Source organism: Ornithodoros turicata, chromosome 10, assembly GCF_037126465.1.
Source record: "Ornithodoros turicata isolate Travis chromosome 10, ASM3712646v1, whole genome shotgun sequence".
In the NCBI taxonomy this organism is placed as follows: Eukaryota; Metazoa; Arthropoda; class Arachnida; order Ixodida; family Argasidae; genus Ornithodoros; species Ornithodoros turicata.
Genome location: NC_088210.1, coordinates 16,651,896 through 16,671,844, shown reverse-complemented (window position 1 = coordinate 16,671,844; position 19,949 = coordinate 16,651,896). Strand labels below are relative to the sequence as shown.

Genomic DNA, 19,949 nt, shown 5'->3' with positions numbered 1-19,949 from the left:
CAATCAGAAAACGATGGCGGGAAAGAAACAGCAGCTACAATTCAGAGCAAGGCCATACTTCTCCGAGTCCGTAGTTTGCGGTAATGTATGTTACGGCGGGATTGCCACTGAGGGGATCGCACGTGAACATCACTCCTGCGACGTCAGACGCCACCATCTCCATGATGACCACTGCCATTGGAGAGTTCAGCAACTGGCCATAGCGTCTGCGGTACGAGACATCGTATCACGTTACGTATACGCGACTTCTGTGACAGCGGGACGCCAACATGTTTGTTACTATGTCTAGCGTCCATCATGAATGTGTTTGATGGAATGCTATCATGCTCTTACCTCTTGTACTGAATTGCAACGGGGCTGAACTGTGACGCCCAGCATTTGACGACAGCTTCGTAGACCTGAACAGCAAAATTGACAACACTGGCAGTGAAGTGTCCCACAGCATAGAATAACTTACAGCTTCCATTCCGCGAATTCCAAGGAACGTTTCTAGCTGGCCTGCTCCAGACATTTCGGACGTGTCTTCTCCTAATCAGTCGAATTGGGGATGTAGTGTTAATATTTATTAGGATGTATTCGCCACCTTGCTTCCCATATATGCGACGTCGTGCCAACGTACCTGTGCAGGAGCTCCTTACGGCGAATCTTTTTGTCTCAATGTCACCGTCAAGTGCCAGGACTAAAGAGTCTCTGATTTGTTTCTTCAGCTCGTTCGGCAGCGCCGTGTCACTGATGTTTTTCATCGCTCTAGAAAGGAGCACACTTTTGTAGCAAAAAATGCATGGCCGATCCATTTGTGGATCCGACGGAAGCGTGCGAGTATTAAAACTTGAAAACCCTTAGGGAGCTCCCTTTCACAAACGCTACACAACCCTTCACACGACCTTACACAACGCTAACGCAAGACAGCATCCATAGCCAAACGAGTCTTTTGGGCTTCCTCCGATTCAGCTTAGCGGTGCAGTCTCGCAGCCCCAGCCTTCTTTCGACGCCGCTCCTCCGCACAGCTTCCATAATCCATGCCGCACGCGGCCACGCAGGCATGTCTGGGCACGCCACCTACCACAGCTGCACTGCCGATTCGCCAATGTCGTGTCATGCTCTCCTCCCGCCCTCCCCGCTCACTGCACGTACGCACTGCGCCGGGGCTACAGACAGACCATGCCGCAATTCTTTCGTAGCCAGGACCAATGCTAACGCATTATTAATGCAATCGCAAACAAGCAAAACGAAAGAAACATTCTGTCTATGCAACGTCCGTTAAGACATGTCGCTCTCGTCTTTTTAGAAGTGTTTTTCTTTCTCTTTTTTCTCTACTACAGCTGCCTGGAACGCTTTGAAGTCAAAAAGCGCACGAGATAAATTGGGTCTACGTTGGGACAAGAGTTCATGAAACACACGAGCGACGTACTTTTTCTTCGGTGCAAAACCTTCGCAGCTGCCGGAAGGGGGTGAGTTCACTGTTTCGGAGGGATAGAAGGGTGCATTGTTAGCGACACACAGCGGTAGCTCTGGTGTCATTTGGGTGTGCCTGGGAAGTGGAAGCTACCACCCTGTGTCATTAACAGCGCACCCTTTCACCCTCCGAAATAGTGAAGTCACCTGCTTCCGCAAGCGGCGAGGGTGTCGCACCAAAGAAAAAGTACGTGGCTCGTGTGTTCTGTAAACTTTCGTCCCAACCTGTACACTAGGTGCGCCGGGTACCCTGGGTACACTTCTAACAGAGTGTCACAGCATGAACCACATAGAGGTAGAATGCAAGACACTGATAGCAGCAGTAAGCACCCTACCCTACAGTTCGGTGGAACTGGGTTCGAATGCAGGCACCATGGTATTCGGTTGACCAATTGACCGCGACGGGAGAGACTTACCTCTCTGAGACCTGGGTCACTTCTTCAATGGTTTTTTCCCTGCAGTGGAAGACAATGCTTATTCAAATTGACTAGTTCAAAATCAAATGTTCACTGAATCAATGTTGAAGAAGAAACACTGAATCTACACACCCATGAGCTTCTTGCAAGATGGACTGCAACAGTTTCGCTGGACCGTTCCTCAAGAACAAGTCGTACGCGGCTGTTGTGACAATGACTCCACCAGGAACTTTGAAGACCTGTTTGCAGGTATCAGGGGATTGTAGTAACTGAACATGAACTCATTCACAAGTACATGAAGAGTAGACCAGCATCAGAGCAAACAAAGGATAGGATGTTCGCTGGGGAGAGAGACAAAGCTGTTAGTGCCTGCTCTTCGTTTTTAGGGTGAGGACAGTACTATTTTTGTAATGCGATGTGGGCAAGCACGGCGCTTGTCCCATCCTACAGATGACAATATATATATACAGGGTGTTTCACAAAACGTGTCATTCGGACTTTATAAAAAATCGGGCGACGGAAAAATATGCGGTCAACGGCATTTGCGTGGCAACTAAATTTGCCACCTTGGAAAAATAGTTTAATTTGATTTTAATTAAAATAAATTTAATATCTTTAATTGAACTCTCCCAAGTCAACCTAACGTTATTTTTTTTGTTTTTTTTTTTGTTTTTTTACAGAATTAGAGAGCATGTAGCGGACTTAGTCAGATCCACCAAGAAATGCGCTCGATATTGCAAATGGAACTGCGCAAAAAAGTCCCGAAATTGAGGCTTCAAAGTTTCGGGTACTCGACGACGCACCAAATCATTCGCAAAGATGCGCGGACAGGACGACATGCTCCTGCTTTGACTTGGGACGTGGCCAATCAACTAATTCAGTTCTTCAGTTATACCATATATAGTCACATACCCCTTTATTTTCCTCGGAGATAGTGTTCAGAAGACATAACGATGACCCTTTCCCACCAGCAACACTGGTATATCTGCAGACGTCATCGCAAATATTGGCTACAAAGGGAACGGTGGATGGACAACTCTCGTCTTGTGTAACTAGAAGAGGAAGGTCGCTGAGATTTATTCCGATCACGGGAACGAATATTCATGATGTAAACATTATAAAGATATTAAATATTTAAATAAATAAATATTTCCACTCCAGCCAATAAGAGCCGCCTTAACTTACGCAAACCGGCATTTAGTTTCAACGTTTCAAATGGCCTCGGTGAACTGGAAGATAAGACATTGGAAGGATGATGATTGCAATGACTGAACAAGATGAGTGATTAGTGGAGTACGTGTAACCCACCTTACCTTATATCTAGAATACCTAAGCCGGATCCCGGTACCCCGTCGTACGTGAATTCGATATAAAGCAATTGCGTGCCATCAGGCTCTGCAACATGACGCTTTAAAGTGACGGCATCTTTGATCTGGATCTCATGCGTCTCGCCTGACAAAGGAGAAAAGGAATAATCGGAACCAAGAAGCAAAGATTTAATTTATAACAGCGACAAAGAAAATCGAGTAAATACTAGTATGCCTTCCAAAGTATGGAACAAGAAGAAATGTTACTGTCATTGCAATCACGTTTTGCACCTGCTCTTATGCAAAAACTAGGTGCGTCCAGCAACGCAGATATGTGGAGTTCCGAAGGCAAGATTTCGGTCACTGGGTCCACTAAGCCATCCGCTGCCTGTAGGCTTCCGTAGATGAATCTAAAACATTTGAAAAACATATGATATTTCAAACTTCGTGATGATAGTGATAATGATGTGCTAAAGACAAAAATGGGGATGAGAATTGCGACGAAGTCGACCTGGCTACACCGGGGTGCTTATACACAGAAGATACAAACAGATGAATGAGTTAAAGTGAGGGACAGCTCGTACAGTGTAAATAGCACCCTATTCACCCCCACCCACCCCCACTGCCAAATTTGAAAAGTCATAAAACACGTAAATGAAGAACCCTAAGCTGCCAATGCTTCATGTACAAGCACATTTAACCATTACAATGGTAGCTACCAGAATTCCCTACAGAAATTGATATTTAAGACTATCCCGAAACTCTGAACAGAACACACAAGATATGTCACCACGAGGTGTGCTTGGACACAGAAGTGATACAAGACTTTTGGCCGCCGCTCCATCTTTCTTCACGTACCTTGACGTATCTGGCGTGTCCTCAGAATTCCCGTAGCCAGTATTCTGGTGATAGCAGGCTAAATGAAAGCTCTGTGCACCCTATAGACGTTAATCACTTTGGTTAGTACAATCTACTCGATAACCTTTCGTCAAATGGTGGCAGCGCCAACGAAAAATATCTTACCCTTGTGTGACCGAACACGTGACCAGCTTTTGTGACACTTTCAGTGACACCTGCAATGGAAGCAGTCACTTATTTCATTAAGGGCCAGTAAGAGAACTCAAACTGAGACGATCATATTTAGCTGTTAATAACACCTACTTCCTTTCAGTCGTTGTCTGGTACCCCAAAGGTACATCTCAGTTTCTTTTTCGTCGCCTATCGCAACGGTGCCCATGAGTTGACCCCGTTGTTCGTATCCGTCGATGAGTTGGTATACACTATAATCGTAAAGAGAGCTTTAGACCCTTTCTCGCTTGGCTATATTCATTTGCATTTGTGTTACTTGGCGGTTACTGGGACCGTACTGGGACATTAAAGGAGCATGGAAGGGACGGAAGAAAAAAAGGAGAGAGAAGAACGAAAAAAAAAAGCCTGAAACAAAATGAATGCATCTTCTCGTGGAGGGACTGTTCGAAGTTTTCTGTCAACATGCTACACTCCCAGAACAAAACTTCACCGCATAGCACGTTATGCATAGAGCCTGAAGTTTTAGGGTTTTACCCGATTCTTCCCCGAATTTGCACCCCGAATTGGAGGTTGCCTCTTTAGGGTGAAACCCGATTTTTACCTGGCAAATTGCCCTCACTGGGATGTCTGTAGGAATGCATTAATTTACTTGTTTGGCAGAAAAATTCAGTTACATCACCATTTGTACCAAACCACTACAGTTAGTTGAGTAACTGAGCTCGAGTTCACCCCGAATTTAGCATACTGGAAGTTTTTTCACCCGAATTCACATGAATTTAGTGCACATGTTTATTTACCCGATTTTTACCCCCCGAATTTAGAAAAAATATTTCCCGAAAACTTCAGGCTCTCGTTATGCACCAGCCACTGCCACGAAAGTTAGGGTTATCGCTTCCAATTTTAAAAGAATGAGGGGCGTACGCCTTTTTGTAGCAATTATCGTATATCCAAATTGCTACAGAAAGGCGTATGCCCCCCTCCCCTCACTCTTCAAATCAGAAGCAGTAGCGCTATCATTCGTGTCAACGGCTGTTGGACAATGTGCTATGCGGTGAAGCTCTGTTCTGAGAGTTGTTCATTACGGTACAGCCCACTGATTGGTTTAGAAAAATGTCATCGGCTACACGAAACAAACTGGGAGAGTAAGGAAACAAAAAAGGTGGAAAGTGCCGACCCTGATTGGAGCGTCGTCGCTCGCATGACTGTAATGATATCACTGGTCACGTTTCACGACAACTTCGCGACGAGGGACGATTCGAAGAGCAATTTTGTATCAACATGTTACGAGTCACAACCACATTTCTTTGGACAATGAAAGAACTGATGTTCTGAGGATGGAACAACATAGAAGGGACAAATACATACAAACCCTCAATTTGCTTAAGAAATTAACGATGAAAGATGGAAGTCACTGAAAAGGTTAGCCAGCTGTAGGACTCGAACCCACATCTTCCGGATTGCCGGTCCAGGGCTCTACCAATTGAGCTAAGGTAACACGCCTTCTCAGCGACTTCCAGCGACCGCATGCGTCGACCCCGTCGTATGTGTGTGTGAGTGAGCAAAAATGTAAGAGTGAAAGGAGGATGAGTGAGAGAGAGTGGCTGGTATGTCCCTTCAGATGACGCACCCTGGAAGTCGCTGAGAAGGCGTGTTAGCTTAGCTCAATTGGTCCCTGGACCGGCAATCCAGAAGATGTGGGTTCGAGTCCTACAGCTGGCTAACCTTTTCAGTGACTTCCATCTTTCAACATTTCTTTGGATTACAATGTACCCACCTGCAGAGCCGTCCGACTTACCGTTCGCAGTTGGAGATAGTCTGTCCTAGCGATTCCACAAGGCAGCTCTCAAGTATAGACTCATGGGACGCATTGGCCTGGATGTCGACCACATGCGAAGAAGCCTTCCACCTGTCAGGCGAACGAATGCATAATTGATAATCCTGTCTCAAAATGCACTTCGAGATAATTTTCTCAACCAAGTTGGGATTGCACTCGTAAAATTTAAGAGACGACTACACAGAACACGTACAGAAAATTCAGCTGGACGTGTAGGCTCGAAGTGCTGGAGTCATCACTCGTCGGGGATCTGCGAATGAACGGTCAATTCTAAGCAGAGAATCACATAATACCGTCATTGAGGAAGGCAACGTTCTCTCTTCTGATTTGCTGAAAATAAGAGGTGCGCGTTTTTTTTTTTTTTTTTTTATGTGTCAATATGAATGTTTATTAATGGCTGCAGCTGGTGGAGCTATGTTTTTTTATACAGTAAAGAGAGTTACACTGTTCTTAGTGCTTCTTAAAAATTTCCACCTGGGTATATAGAAACCTCCCCTGTCTTGGACACCCTCGGTGCATCCGAAATGTGTCCTACTTGGGGAGGTGTCCGAGTTACAGAATGTATAAGGGAAACAAAAGATGGAAAAGAACACAGCTGTGTTGCCAGAAATGTCCCTCTTCTTGAATTCATGGTCATTAGTGACACCTGATACCTCTTCACGCTCTTATTTCACTGATATCTATTGCTGATTTTGGTAGATTCAATCCCGCACGGATTCCACTCAACGGCATTACTTTTGGAGCTTTTCGAGCAGCATGCTGCTTGCTCGAGAGTTTAAACCCCCTTGGAATTAAGCTCAAGGACTTGTCTCTGAAGCATCAGCCCACTTTTGATTGCCCTGGTGCAGTGCACGTACGGCTCTAGACAAACCAAATACAAGTGCCCATCCTTTTTGGACTCCAAAAACTAAAATAACAAAACTCTGAGACCAGTGTATAGGAAAGAAAAAAAGGTGAAAGTCAAGGGCACTGTTTTTTTTTAAGTATCTTCGGTGCAAAGATGGGCTGAGACTGAGAATTTGGCCGGGCTTCTGTCTGGCTTAGCTGGGAAAACCCTGTCCTACTTCCGGAATAGGGAGGTGTCCGACATAGACAATTTTGTCCCCGTGTATCTCCAATGCGTGCCCGTCGGTGCAATGAAATGTTGTCCGATATGTGGAATTGTCCAAGATAGGGAGGTGTCAGACAATGGAGGTTTTACTGTACTTATTTTCTTGCTACGTTGTAACTTAATAGTTAATAATTTTGTATTAGTAGTAACATAGTAATTAGTTGATAGTACCTTAGTACAGTGTTGGACAAAAGTTTACGGAATACGCTCTGGCACGTTCCTTCCTGAGAGTAGCACACTAGCAGTGAATGGTGCAAACAGGTGACTGGGTTACCTAGGCACATGTCAAGTTCGTACAGTCGGGGAAGGGTAACGGCTGTACTTTCATTACAGTTTCCATTTTCGTCACTGCTATATTTCCGTTACGTTTCTGTTACTGTTTCTGGTAGTGGAACGGGTGTTACAGAGCTGTGGGAGGACAGCCTGTCCGGCTCTGTCAGCACCCTGTTTTGCCCAAGTGCTGCTTCGGTGTCACACTACACAAGTAATTTTACGTTGTTGGGATGCACGCAACTTGCAAGAACTAAAAAAAAAATGTGGGAACATGTCTTCTGTCTTCAGGTACTCTAAATCCAGCAACCCAAGATGGGCGTGACCTTCATTCAATGTCACATTCATAAGTGGACGCTCTCAGTAGTAAATAATGCTGCCATAGCCACGGTGAAATGCAAATAAAGTAAAAATAAATAACTAAATATTGTAGGTTGTCATCCTCGTGCTATGGTGGTGTGTAGTCATGTGTTGATGTCATGGAGTTAGGAGGACTGGGATGAGGGAAGTGAGGGATGCACCCTCACAATCCAATATTGCGCTTCGTTTCCATGCTCATCAAAAGTCATCAAAATACAAAACTAAAAATCACTCAAATGTACACTCGCACAACAGGAATAACTGTTACCCGAATTCAATACCAGACGATAACTTTTGTTTCCGTTTCTGTTTCCGGTAATGGAGGACCGTGGTATGGATTTCCGCTATCGTTACCATCTCCAATTTCAGTAATACTATACCGTTTCTGTTTCCATTACCATTACCCTTCCCTCCTTACAGTCTCATTCGCTGCTAGCGTGTCACATGAAGGAAGGAACGTGCCGGAGCATGTTCCGTAAACTTTTGTCCAGCACTGTACATTGTGCAGTAAGACGTCAATCGTCAGCGTGTAAGTTGACGACTGCTTTCCTCTTACCTCATGAGGCCGTTGAATGCTATTCTCCACTGTCTCATCGGGGCCAGACATTCGATTCGTAACCCTTTCGCGGCAAAGCCTTCTTTCCCGCTGAGATCCAGCAGGGAGTGTTCCACAAGTTCGTAATGATCGCCATTCTTCATTCGCAAGTATATCCACAGGTCGAGGCAGCGGCCACGTCTTCTGCTAACTCTCATGACGAAGCACTCTCCTGTGGTCCTCGTTCCGCAAAGGAACATCTCGTCCTTCTTCTGGAAGGGACAAGAAAATCTTCCAAGAGGACTTCACCAAATAACGTATGTTCTTTGCGGACCAGCTTCCCGAATAACACCCCCCCCTCCGATTTGCTGAAAACGGGAGGCATACACCTTTTTGGGCCACTACTGTGGTTACGTTAACTGTCACAAACAGGCGTAAGCTCCTCTCGCTTTCCACAAACCAGGAGTGATGACGGTATCATTGTGTGCAAAGGTTTGCCTTCACCGTGCTATGCGGTGAAGTTCCGTTTGTAGACTGTGCAGCCCGTCGCCCCTCAAAAAGGCTGACACGCTTTTTCTACAACAACCTACTTTATTTACCCTTTATTTACCCTTCTGTTTGATGGAGTATCACAAGTAATGTGCACGTCATTTTGCATCATCATCCACATCATCATAGTATGTATATGTATGTATGCATGTAACTTACCCTTACTACACTTTAAAATAAACAGAGCTTCACCGCATAGCGCGCTCCTAGCCAACCATCATGACCCGAATGACAACGTTTCCTCCCTTGATTCGATGAAAACGGTTGGGTTGGGGCGCACGCTGTTTTGGTGGTAATTGTGGACTGCATAATGCCACAGAAATGGTGTACGCCCCCCACCCCCCACCCTTCCTAAGAAAATCTAGGGAAAAAACGACATCAGTCGTGGGATGATGGTTGGATATATGAGCGTGCTATGTGGTGAAGGTCATTTGTTAGGGTGCGTTCTCGTTTACTCTTTGTCCTTGTCCTGTGTGTGTTGCTGCTATGAGACGAATTAGTACCTTACCCTGCCAAGTCTGTCGAGTGTCGGCCGCTCCATCTCCCATTCCGCATCTGGTAAAAGAATCCCATCGGTGTACGGGTCCTTCTTTTCCGCGAAAAAGGCACGCCGGGGAATCTTCCATTTCCGGTTCCACAACAGGTAACGAAGGTACAAGTAACACAATATACGGTTCCACAGGAGTCCAAGGTCTGGAAAATGAACCGGCATGATCACATGCACATCGACAAGTTGCCATTTCATCCAGAATAATATCCCGACGACGGACAAATCAGACCACGTTAACTATAGAATGCGATCGATCTGGGCGATTAACACACATGTCCCACCAAATCACCAGAGTGAGTTTTAGTGCACTGTCCGCTATCGCCTTTGCGAATACATTAGACAGCGGTGTATCCAGAATCCCAAGCATAGAGGGGTGTTAGAAAAAACTGAGGGGGGGGGGGGTTATTATTATAGTTACGTCATTACAGCTTAACATATCATTACTGACACTGGTCTGAAGATGAACTCGCAAGGGCACCCCCTGTAGGAGGTACAGCCGTCGCCACGGGAGCACGTGGCCTGCTTGCATGTCAGCGCCGCCCTGTGCCGATGCTGGGGTGGAGGCTCTGAGACCATGGTAAAAGAGCGCCTCCTCTCGATCGGTTGAGCTCAGGGTAATTGGCATGGTACGAGTGGATCACCTGATGTAGAGTATCACCTTACGCCCTCGCAAAACAGGCACAATAATTGCGCGCGCGTTATATGCCATGCTTTATCTAAATGCTGGTTTGCGGAAGGGCGAGCTTGAGGGGCACAATATTCTGAAATAAGCTTGAGGCATATGCAAGCACTGTAGGCTCACCCATCTTCGCTCTGAGCGTTCTGTTCACTATGATATGTGTTATCACGAAATTTTTTGTTTGTTTCATGGCGCTGAGGGAAGATTTGGTAACGTGTTTGTGTGGATGCAAATACGCCAAAGGAACACTGATATTTTTGCTCGTATAGTGATTTTCTTCTTCTTATCGTTGAAGTGTCTGCAGATAGCTAACTGAGAAGATTTTCCGTGCGTGCTTGCCATGCCCCAGTCGAGAGGGGGCACTTCTGTAGCAGGGCCCCAGGGTCTCCGCCCCAGCACGCCGCATCATCGACACAAGGTGGCACTGGCATGCGAGCATGCCACGCGCTCCTGCGCTACGGTTCAGGGCATACTTGGGTAAATTACTTCTAAAATGTAATTACATTACATTACTCATTACTCCAGTTAGAATTTAATTAAATTACATTGCTCATTACTGCAATTGAAATGTAATGAAATTACATTACAATTACTAAGAAAAAGTAATGACATTACAAAGTCATTACTACGAGTTTAATCGTAACGATGTTGAGGATGTGGAAATTCGTTGCTAGACAACACTACGTTGTAAAAACAATACATATTTTATTCTGTGCCGATTGCGTGCGTCACCGTTCATAGTGGGCATTGGAATTCTTTTAAATCGCCAGTCGGCAATTCTCTTTCTGCCAAGTGCCAACACAGAACACACACTCGATTCTTTTATAAAAACTAATGAGTAATGTCATTAAAATTACTACCCAAATGTAATTAAATTCTATTACAAATTATATAATGTCAAAAGTAATGCATTACATTACAAATTACCAGAAAAAGCAATTCATTACTGTAATTTCATTAGAGTAATGACATTACTACCCAGGTATGGTTCAGGGTGACGACGCCTGTACACAGATGAAAAAAGTTAGGGGGGTGTCACTGAACATTTGGGGGGCGGGGGGTTTAGGGGGGTCTGGATAAATCACTGACGTAAGAGATGGCGCCGGTGGTTCGGCACATGCGCAAAACATTGAGAGAGAGAGCTTCACGCATGGCGCAGAACCACCGCGATATCTCTTACGTACACAAGGGCGACAGCCGTATGGTGCACTAAAAATCTCTCTACTACAAAGACGGCATGTGGTTTGTCTTGTTCTGCGGTGAAGCAGCAATATTTAGCTTTAAAAATATGTGAACTGGCTCTTTCTGCAAGGAAAAGATACAATAATAATAATAATAATAATAAGGGGGAGGGGTGCGATAGGGTGCGCTGGTTCTCCAGAAATAGGGGAAAGATGAACGACGTACTGCGGTGGGGTGCATCGGTTCACCAGAAAGAGGGAAGAAGCACGTGTAAACCTATGGTGTGACGTCAAGTGCACGCCAAGTAAGTATAAAGCTGGGAAGAAATGAAAAAAAGTGCTCTCTCACCTTTCTGAGTATGTTCAAAACGCAATCCCAGAAACCAGGCAAGAATAGCAAGAATGAATGTCTTCATGTTCGCTCTGGGAGTACTCCCTAAACAATAACGTCACGGAGGGGGGAGGGGCACGCTTCACTGCCCCACTTCTCGTGCGGCCGGCGGCGATATATGCTATCAGTGGTAAGCGCGCCTGAGTACCTTTCACAGCTGCTATCGTGCACACGTGTCTGGTATGTACTATTTTTGGACTCAGCTTCGAAACACGTTACGACAGGCTCATTTCCCCGAAGGGCGTAGTTGTGTAATATACGTCACAGAAAAGTATACGTCTGTCATCCTTTCCAGGCAGCACAATGTACTGAAAGTCGAGTGTAATAGGGGTGGACGGGTAGGTGGAAGACCTTGAACAGACCCTTGAAACGGGTGTAGTTCCGTATCGGGACCACTTGTTTTTAAAAATTACTGAAACGGTTAGGAAAGTAAATATTGCGTAGAAGTGGAAGAAGATCATATACTGAATCTAAAAATGTAAGAATTATAAAATTCTATGGACTAGAAGGGCTTTTTTATATGCATTTAAACAATCCCATCTGATTCATTTTTAGCGCAGGAGAAACACGGGAATGCTAAGCCTAACGGATTCGAAACTTGCCGTCTTGCGAAAGGTAGGGTCGTTGAAATGGGCTAAATCATCTCACTTTAGTGAGGTTAGGTTAAGTTATGTTCTACAGATTGGGGGGTCTGGGGGGGCGCCCCCCCCCCCCAGGAACGCACAAGGCGGTGTGGGCGTCGAGACTGTGCCTCGGGTTAGGTCAGTAAGGTCCTCAGCCAAGATGGCGGATCGCCATCAAGAAACGGGCGATAAAATTTAATTTTTATATGTTTTACGCAATACACGAGGGACATTCCTGTAGAACTTCGTTACTAATTACTTCCTCTTTCACGTAAAAGCGTTAGATTTTTGTTTTTATTCGTTTTTCTTTAAAAAAAGCCAGTGGTCCCGATATGGAACTACATCCTCTGACGGTTCGGCTGGCTGATCGGGCCACCAACTCAGCACCTACCCCAATCATATCTCTCTCACTCCAAAGCTTGCTCCAAAGCAAGTGGCCCTCCGATGTCGAAAGTGTGCAGTCTTCCCTGCGTTTTTGGTCCACACGGTTTCGGTTTCAGTTTCGGCTCAGTTGCAGCAGCAAAATATTCAACCATGCAGATATTTTAACGAACGTGCTGTTTCAAAAGTGAAAAAATAAAAAATGAAATAAAGAATAAACATGATTTCGAGACGATCGTCTCCCATTCTATTGTCATCATCATCATCGTCGCCTTCGTCACAATGTTTGCCATACTTCATTCAATGCGCGGGAAAATGGGCGTTATCTCTTTTCTCTTCCTGCCCTTTGGTACACCAGTCTCTTTCTTCTGCGTTCGTTGTTTGCGTGCCTGGCAGCCCCTTTGGATTTTCTTTCACCTTGACGCTCTCGTGGGCGCAGCACCTAGATAACGCCGAACGATAATAACACACGCTTCCCTAACCCAAGGTCTCCTCTACTCCTGGAAAGGCCGCTGGGGATGGTGCTGGTGTGGAGTGGAAACAAAATGGCTTCCCTGCTCCCCTGTGGAACTCAGTGTCGCTATTTGGAAGGCTATCTGGGCGATACATGGAAGCCTCGCATACGTATTATCTACTGTTGGGAACATGGTTGTCTAAAATCTCCAGCTCGTGGCCGAGCAGTCCCCTATCGGCGACGTCGCACACGAAGGAACTATACCAAACCCTGGAGACAACTGCTTCCGCTGTCGGCTCAGTTTAGAATCTGAACTGGGTCGAGAGTGTTTTCCTACCGGGAAGTCTCCGGCTGCATGGTTATTCTCAAAAACCACGAGAACAGACGATAGTTTACCGGAGGTAATTAAATGTAACTAAAGGTAATTAACGCCAATTAAAGGGAAATCGGGAGTAATTAAAGCAAGTAAACGTAATTAAAGGGAACTAAATGAAATTCAAGATTACCTCAGAGAACCCGCGATTACCTTCGGTAATTAAAGGTCACTTGAACGTAATTGAGGATAACGAAAGGTTAATTAAATTGGCTGAACGCCGGCTATTGCTCCTGATTTGTGGAAAGCGCTGGGCGTGCGCCATTACATAACAACTATCATAACTGCATGAGTGTATCACATAAAGGCTACGCCTCTCGTTCTCAACAAATCATGGAGCGTACGCAGTTTCATGACAATTATCATAACAGCACGAGTGTCGCAAAAAGGCGCTCGCCCCTCGTTCTCAATAAATCATGGAGCGTACGCTGTTTTGTGACAAGTGTCATAACTGCATAAGTGGGGGGGGGGGTAATGGCAGGATCGGCTCGCCGTTGTTGGCCACACAGAAGTGGGCGTCGTCACGACTATAGAAAAAAGAGAATGAGAGAGAGAGAAGACGAAAGAAAGAAAGAAGGACGGACGGGTGAAGGTGCGTAGTGGGTGCATGAGTTCGTCGGGGAGGGCAAAGTATTAGATGGGTCGTTGAGCAAGGCCTGCCTTCTGCAGAAAGACACTAAGGTTTCTTGCTTTAGCGGAACGATCGGCAGAAGAACCACCGGTGTAGAGGATGTCCGCTAGCGTGCCCGAGATGGATCGAGGGAGATGATGATGATGGTGGTGGTGGTGGTGGTGGTGGTGAAAAGGGCTCGCCGTTGTCGGCCTCACAGAGGTGGGCAACCGAGGGAGATGAGCTTGACCGCATAGCACGCTTCTAGCCAACCATCGTCCCCGAATGGCATCGTTCTGTCCCCAGATTTGTCGAAAACGGGAGGCGGCGCAAAACGGTGTACATCTCGTGTTAGTGCGAAAAGTATATGGTCGCCTGTAATTATACTACATACCCAAGAGATCAGAAATAATAATTACAGCAGTTAATAGACAAGCAAATGAAACATATTTATATGCATGCATTTCATGTCATGGCGTTATGAATATATGCTCGCTCGATACGATAAAGTATCCGCTTGCAATACTTGGCACGATACTATATCTCCGTGTTTTTCAAGTCGCTATCTATCTTCCGGAGCACGCCTTGAGAAGCGTTCAGGTGGACCCTATCGCCTGCAAACGATAAGACATTCGCCACTCAATTAACGACCGTTTCGAAAGGTCTTCGCATATTTTACCTGTTCTGAAAACTTTCGTAGCTCCGTGAAGACCGACGATGCAAGGCAAGCCATACTCCCGGGCAACCACAGCTCCTATACAGTTAGTCATAGGAATACATTTTTATGAATTTATGTACAGCACGAATATACTTCGGAATCGCAAAAAAACATGTCTCAAAGATAGTGTGTGTGACTAAAAAAGCACCAGCTCCCGTGGCATAATGGTTGGGATGATCGCCTTCCACGCCGAGATTGGAAGGTGACACGGGTTCGAACCCTGTCACCGACTGAGCTGTCCGAGGTTTTCCCTGGGTTTTCCGAAGACTTTCCAGACGAATGTCCCCCACAGTTCCCCCTGAAGTCGGCCCAGGACGCATACTAATCCCCCTGTCCCCCACTCCTTCCTGCTGTCCTCTCTCCATCTGTCCACGTCTGTGCGCCGCTCATAGCCATAGTTGCTTCGCGGCGCTAACACAGAATTTAAAAAAAATTCAAAAGATTAACTAAAAGGCACTGAAACGGGAATAGAAGCAGGATGCATTCTTGTGAATTATTTTGAAAATTCTGCTGCATACAGTTGCTGAGGCATACATCTTATGAGGTCACACATAATACTGCACTTAACGGTGATTCCGATTGCAGCTACGAGAAATAATTTCATTACTGAAGTTAGAGTTTAATAAGCAAACGCAATGACCAAGCCTTGTACCTGAAGTGTGAAATACGGTGTGCCCAGTGCTGAGATTTCAGTGCACGTTAAAGCCGAAATTAATCCACAGACGGCGTCGCTGATGAATGATCGTAGTTGACTCGCTACGTAAAGCCAAAAATTCTCATTATCATATCAATATGTGAAATTTATTCACCAGAGGAAGACTGAACTATTACGCGAAGCACCAAAGAAAACGGTGCATTGAAACCGAGTGGTCCCTTCTTGCTTACATGGTCTTATGATAAAGTGCCGAGGTAATCTGATTCGGCGTAGAGCCGCAGACGATTTCAAACACAGGAAGCTTCTGACTACTAAGCGCATCCGTATCGTTTTTGGGTCCAATCAAATCCGATCCGATCCAATCCAAGTAATGTCAATCCTGCAAACAACGGTTTTCGCCTGCAGGGCGTCTTTTGCATTTTCAATCGCTGTTTTTGGTAAAAATTGCAGCGTTCAATCCAAAATAAGCCAGTTCACAGATTTAAGCCACCATAAATTACTCGTAGTGACCTGAGAAAATCCACTGGAGATACTGACCGTTCTGATCTGACGTTAGATCTGACAGATATCCGTTTAGTACAGTTTGTTAGCGCAAGGTGTCAAATGCCCGTTTTAGAGTTGACGACTGTCGACACGAGAATCAGAACCTCAATTTTATCCCTTATTTATTACAGCTAGCACGAACGTTAACGCTAACGAGCATACCCATAGGATAAATGCAGCAGCATGACAGAACTACTCGGTGTAGCCTTTGCATACCCTTTGCCAATCATCACGTACTCTCTCTCCCTCTCTTCCTGTGCATTGCGCTGCGATCCTAAAATCAACAGCAATCATTGCACGTATATGTAAGGATCAACCCGGATCAGATCCTGCGTGTACATTTTTTGTGATGCGATTATGGTAACCGACCTTTCAGAAAAAAAAAAAAAAGGTCGATCCACTGGTGGGTCCGACGGAAATGCGAAGCACCCTTTGAGAAATCCTCTCCACAACGCTACACAACCCTTCACACGAACCTACACAACTCTAACGCAAGACAGCATCCGCAGCCAAATGAGCCGCCTTTCGGGCTTCCTCCGATTTAGCTTGGCGGCGCCGTGTCGCAGCCCCAGCCTTCTTTTGCCGCAGCTCCTCCGCACAGCTTTTATAACCCATGGCACGCCCACGCAGACACCTCTGAACCTGTCGACCTCCACAGCGACCACAGCTGCCCTGCTAGCGCGCCGCGTTGCACTCTCCACGCACCCTCTCCTTTCCTCCTTCTCTCTCCACTTACCGCGTACGAGCCCCTCGCTGAGCCTCTCCGTCCTCCTCTCTCAGTGACCTATTTCCGCGCGCGCGCTCCACCTGTACTCTCCCTCTCTTCAGAGCGCACCCTCTCCCCAGCCTCCTCTCCACTAGGAACACCTCTCAACACTTCCGAGGCCACAGACAGACACGCCGCGGTTCTTTCATAGCGAGGACTCTAATCTACCGCATTAAAAAAATTCACACCAACAAAGTAAAATACACACACCTCTCATAAAATGCACTCGCTCTCTTATTTTTATTCTCTTCACTCTCGGTCTTACCGTGCGACAGGAGACCCCCTAGCTCGGTGACTATCCCAGAGATGAGAGTAAAATACGGAGTCCATCCAATGTCTGTGGCGTACGTGATGAGGATATCTCCGCGCTGAATGAGACGTTGAGTTCATTACCAACGAGGTACTTTCCACATTGACATAGTACCCACCTGTATAGCGGATGCTTCGTCGATGGACGTAACCACGCGGGCTGTGCCTTCTACAGAACCCTTGCTAATGGGGAACCCTGTACCGCGAAATCAAAGAGAAACGAGAGAAGTGACGCTTGTTCAGCCGTACGTTTTGCGATCTCACAGTTTGCTATAAGTGGTGTACAGTTCACCTTTGAGGAACGTAGTGTTATCTGTGAGCTGCGGTTCCTCTTGTACTTCCTGCACCAAATCACGTGGCATTGATAATGACAGATAGACACGAATTATTGACTTAGATAGACGGTGACGTGCGCGATGTTGTAGATATAGAAATTTTATTTCCAATGCTGTTCATCATTCGCTGGGTACACTGATAGATCACTCTAAGAAGACGTGAAAATGGTGATTGACTTATTGATTGAAAAGGAGAAATATGGAGATGCGGGGGACAGTTTACACGTAAATTGAAGTGACATTATGAAAACAAAACAAATGCAACCACATAATGTCCAAGAAAAAAAAAAAACGGGGGTTAACTAATGAATAAATCCCACTAGCGAGTAAAAAGATAAATTCGATCCTTTTGGGGACTACATCCATTGCCACGACCGCTATTGTCCCTTTTGCGGCTAAAAATACTATGATGTAACACACAGCAAGTGTTACAGTTTTTTAAACTATACTGCAACCGTAAAAAAAAGAGTAAATTGGGAAAGATATTACAGCTTATAGTCCCTTAGATTACAATTACTTCCCATTTTAGTCGTCTGAGCCTGAAATGTACTCCCCAACACTTTAAATAGTCCCTAAACTGCGCCAAATGCGCTGTGGTTTAAGCGAGATTAAGGAATTACTTTCCGTCGTGGGGAGTGAATTTTAAGGTCAGGGCACTAAAATGGGGAGTAACTGTAATCTAAGGGACTAAAAGCCGTAATATTTTATATTTTCCCCAATTTACTCCTTTTCTAGAACGCAGTATTGTTCATTATTAACTATTACCAATTATTACCAAGTAATCAAAAATTGTATGCCGTATAATTATACCAGCTTACGGGATGAATGGGTCCCCTTGTGATCTCTGGGAACTCTAACTCGCACACCTTTGGGAAAACAGATCTCCTCTTGTAGGCCCTGCGTTGGAACAGGAGGAGGAGGTCATAGGTATTCGAGACATTTCAAACCTGTGCAGTACAGAAAGTATCTGAAGCATAAAGCGACCTGGAAAGGATGGTAGCGCTCCTGGTGTTCAGTAGCCGCCCTACTTCGTGGTGGGTCATGAAAAAGAGAAGGTCCTTTTCAGGTATGAATCCCTCCTGTAGCATCTTGTCTGCCAACTGATGATATGCGAGGCGGAATGCATCCACCATCTTGACGAGGAGGGACTGAAAAACGGCGAATACCACGCATGGTGAAATTACCTAAGCGACGATTAACATCGCAGAAGTGGCCGTGAAAAAAAAAAAAGAAAGGCTTCGAAATCTGCAGAAGAAAAACCGCGAGCGAACGGAGAGAAGTGTACGCAATTTTCGAAGCCGAAATGAATATACCTCTAGCCGAGAAACGTCATCATGACGTTAGTAGACAGACTGAAACCGAAACAAATCGGAAAGGGAGGGCTGGGTTCGACGAATGGGCACTTGTACGCTGTCTCCTATTGAAAGAAAAGTAGGACCGAAGGTCGCGTCCCTTTCAAGGATCATTGTAATCCCCTCAAGACCGTGGCTTTCGTGCGCGACCTTTTCGCCCCTACAGCTTCGAGCACAGTTCAACTCTACCAAATTGGTGGCGCTGTCGAACACTATGACGTCATTTGTTGACAAACAGGCAGAGGTCTATTTGGTGAACGATATGTGTCACACATCGTTCACTATGAGCGCATCTGCGACTCTTTTTTTTTTTTTTTTGTTAATGGGGCACTAAAGTGAATTTTTTTCGCGGAATGAAAGATTGAATGAAAGAAATTACGAAAAACAGAATGAAAGAAAGGTGCCGTTACCCTGACGCCAGCACAAAAGGAACGGAGTTCATCCGTTGCGTTGTTCGCGATTTGTGAGCGAGCGAAACCGCAATGTACGCTTTCCCTCTCTTCCTCAACAAGCCCGACAATGGAGAGCGGGCTCTCATTGGTTCTCCTCAGACATCCACTCATCGCAGGAGATTGTTTGAGCTGAGACCAATCCGAGGCCACTCCGCACTGTCAGGCTTCTTGAGAAAGGCCGGGAGAGAGAAGCGTACGTTGCGTTTTTTTCTATCGATCATGAGTCACGAACGACGCAACGGATGAACCCCGTTCCTTTTGTATTGCTTTCAAGGTAACGGCAACTTTCATTCTGCGAGGAGATGCTTTTGCACTTTAGTGTCCCTTTAACATCTCCTCGGATAATATGACACTTTAGAAATAGCAATTACTCTCTGTACTTGTGATGTGTCTTCAGACCACTGCGCCACGTGATACGAGCGAATCCTTGCAAACCGTAATGCGACGATACCTATGTCGAGGTACACGCATGAATCACGAATGCTGCCTACGTCGTGGGAATCACCGTTGTGTAATTCCGAGCTTAACCGTCATTTTGAACCGTTTAATTAACATTTCATACTCGTATTTAATAGATAAAGGTAACATAAATCAAACGTATAACTGGATAAAGGAAAGTGGAACTGTTACCTTGGAAGACTCGCGCTGTGCCACTGATCTGCGACTCATTTCCACCAAGAAAGCCAGTTTCAACCTGAAGAGCGAAAGTAA

General features: G+C 45.6%; 2 protein-coding genes across 3 annotated transcripts in view; both read right to left on the bottom strand.

Moving 5' to 3' along the window:
* LOC135370705 (uncharacterized) overlaps window positions 1-19,949 on the bottom strand; it is a 100,789-nt gene that overhangs the window by 57,034 nt on the left and 23,806 nt on the right. For both annotated transcript variants that reach the window (XM_064604505.1, XM_064604504.1), the window contains exons 14-18: window positions 1,872-1,910; window positions 620-747; window positions 458-528; window positions 334-398; window positions 59-206 (exon numbers count right to left, since the gene is read on the bottom strand). In XM_064604505.1, coding sequence (XP_064460575.1) covers window positions 59-206; window positions 334-398; window positions 458-528; window positions 620-747; window positions 1,872-1,910 — 451 coding nt within the window. The remainder of the gene's footprint in view (window positions 1-58; window positions 207-333; window positions 399-457; window positions 529-619; window positions 748-1,871; window positions 1,911-19,949) is intronic.
* LOC135370425 (uncharacterized) lies at window positions 1,970-11,848 on the bottom strand. Its single transcript, XM_064604165.1, has 13 exons — window positions 11,626-11,848; window positions 9,375-9,559; window positions 8,339-8,589; window positions 6,235-6,291; window positions 6,003-6,113; window positions 4,340-4,458; window positions 4,202-4,251; window positions 4,037-4,116; window positions 3,470-3,588; window positions 3,185-3,323; window positions 3,057-3,100; window positions 2,784-2,923; window positions 1,970-2,110 (listed from the first exon to the last, which is right to left on the bottom strand). Exons 1-13 carry the CDS (start codon window positions 11,690-11,692, stop codon window positions 1,970-1,972), a joined length of 1,503 nt encoding a protein of 500 aa, XP_064460235.1. The 5' UTR covers window positions 11,693-11,848.

Excerpts from the sequence above, each read along its gene's own strand:
- LOC135370425 (XM_064604165.1), bottom strand. The coding sequence starts at position 11,692 with ATGAAGACATTCATTCTTGCTATTCTTGCCTGGTTTCTGGGATTGCGT. Across the intron at positions 9,560-11,625 it reads TTTTGAACATACTCAGAAAG|ACCTTGGACTCCTGTGGAAC; the intron begins GTGAGAGAGCAC and ends TTCATTTTCCAG. Across the intron at positions 4,117-4,201 it reads ACGTGTTCGGTCACACAAGG|GGTGCACAGAGCTTTCATTT; the intron begins GTAAGATATTTT and ends TAACGTCTATAG.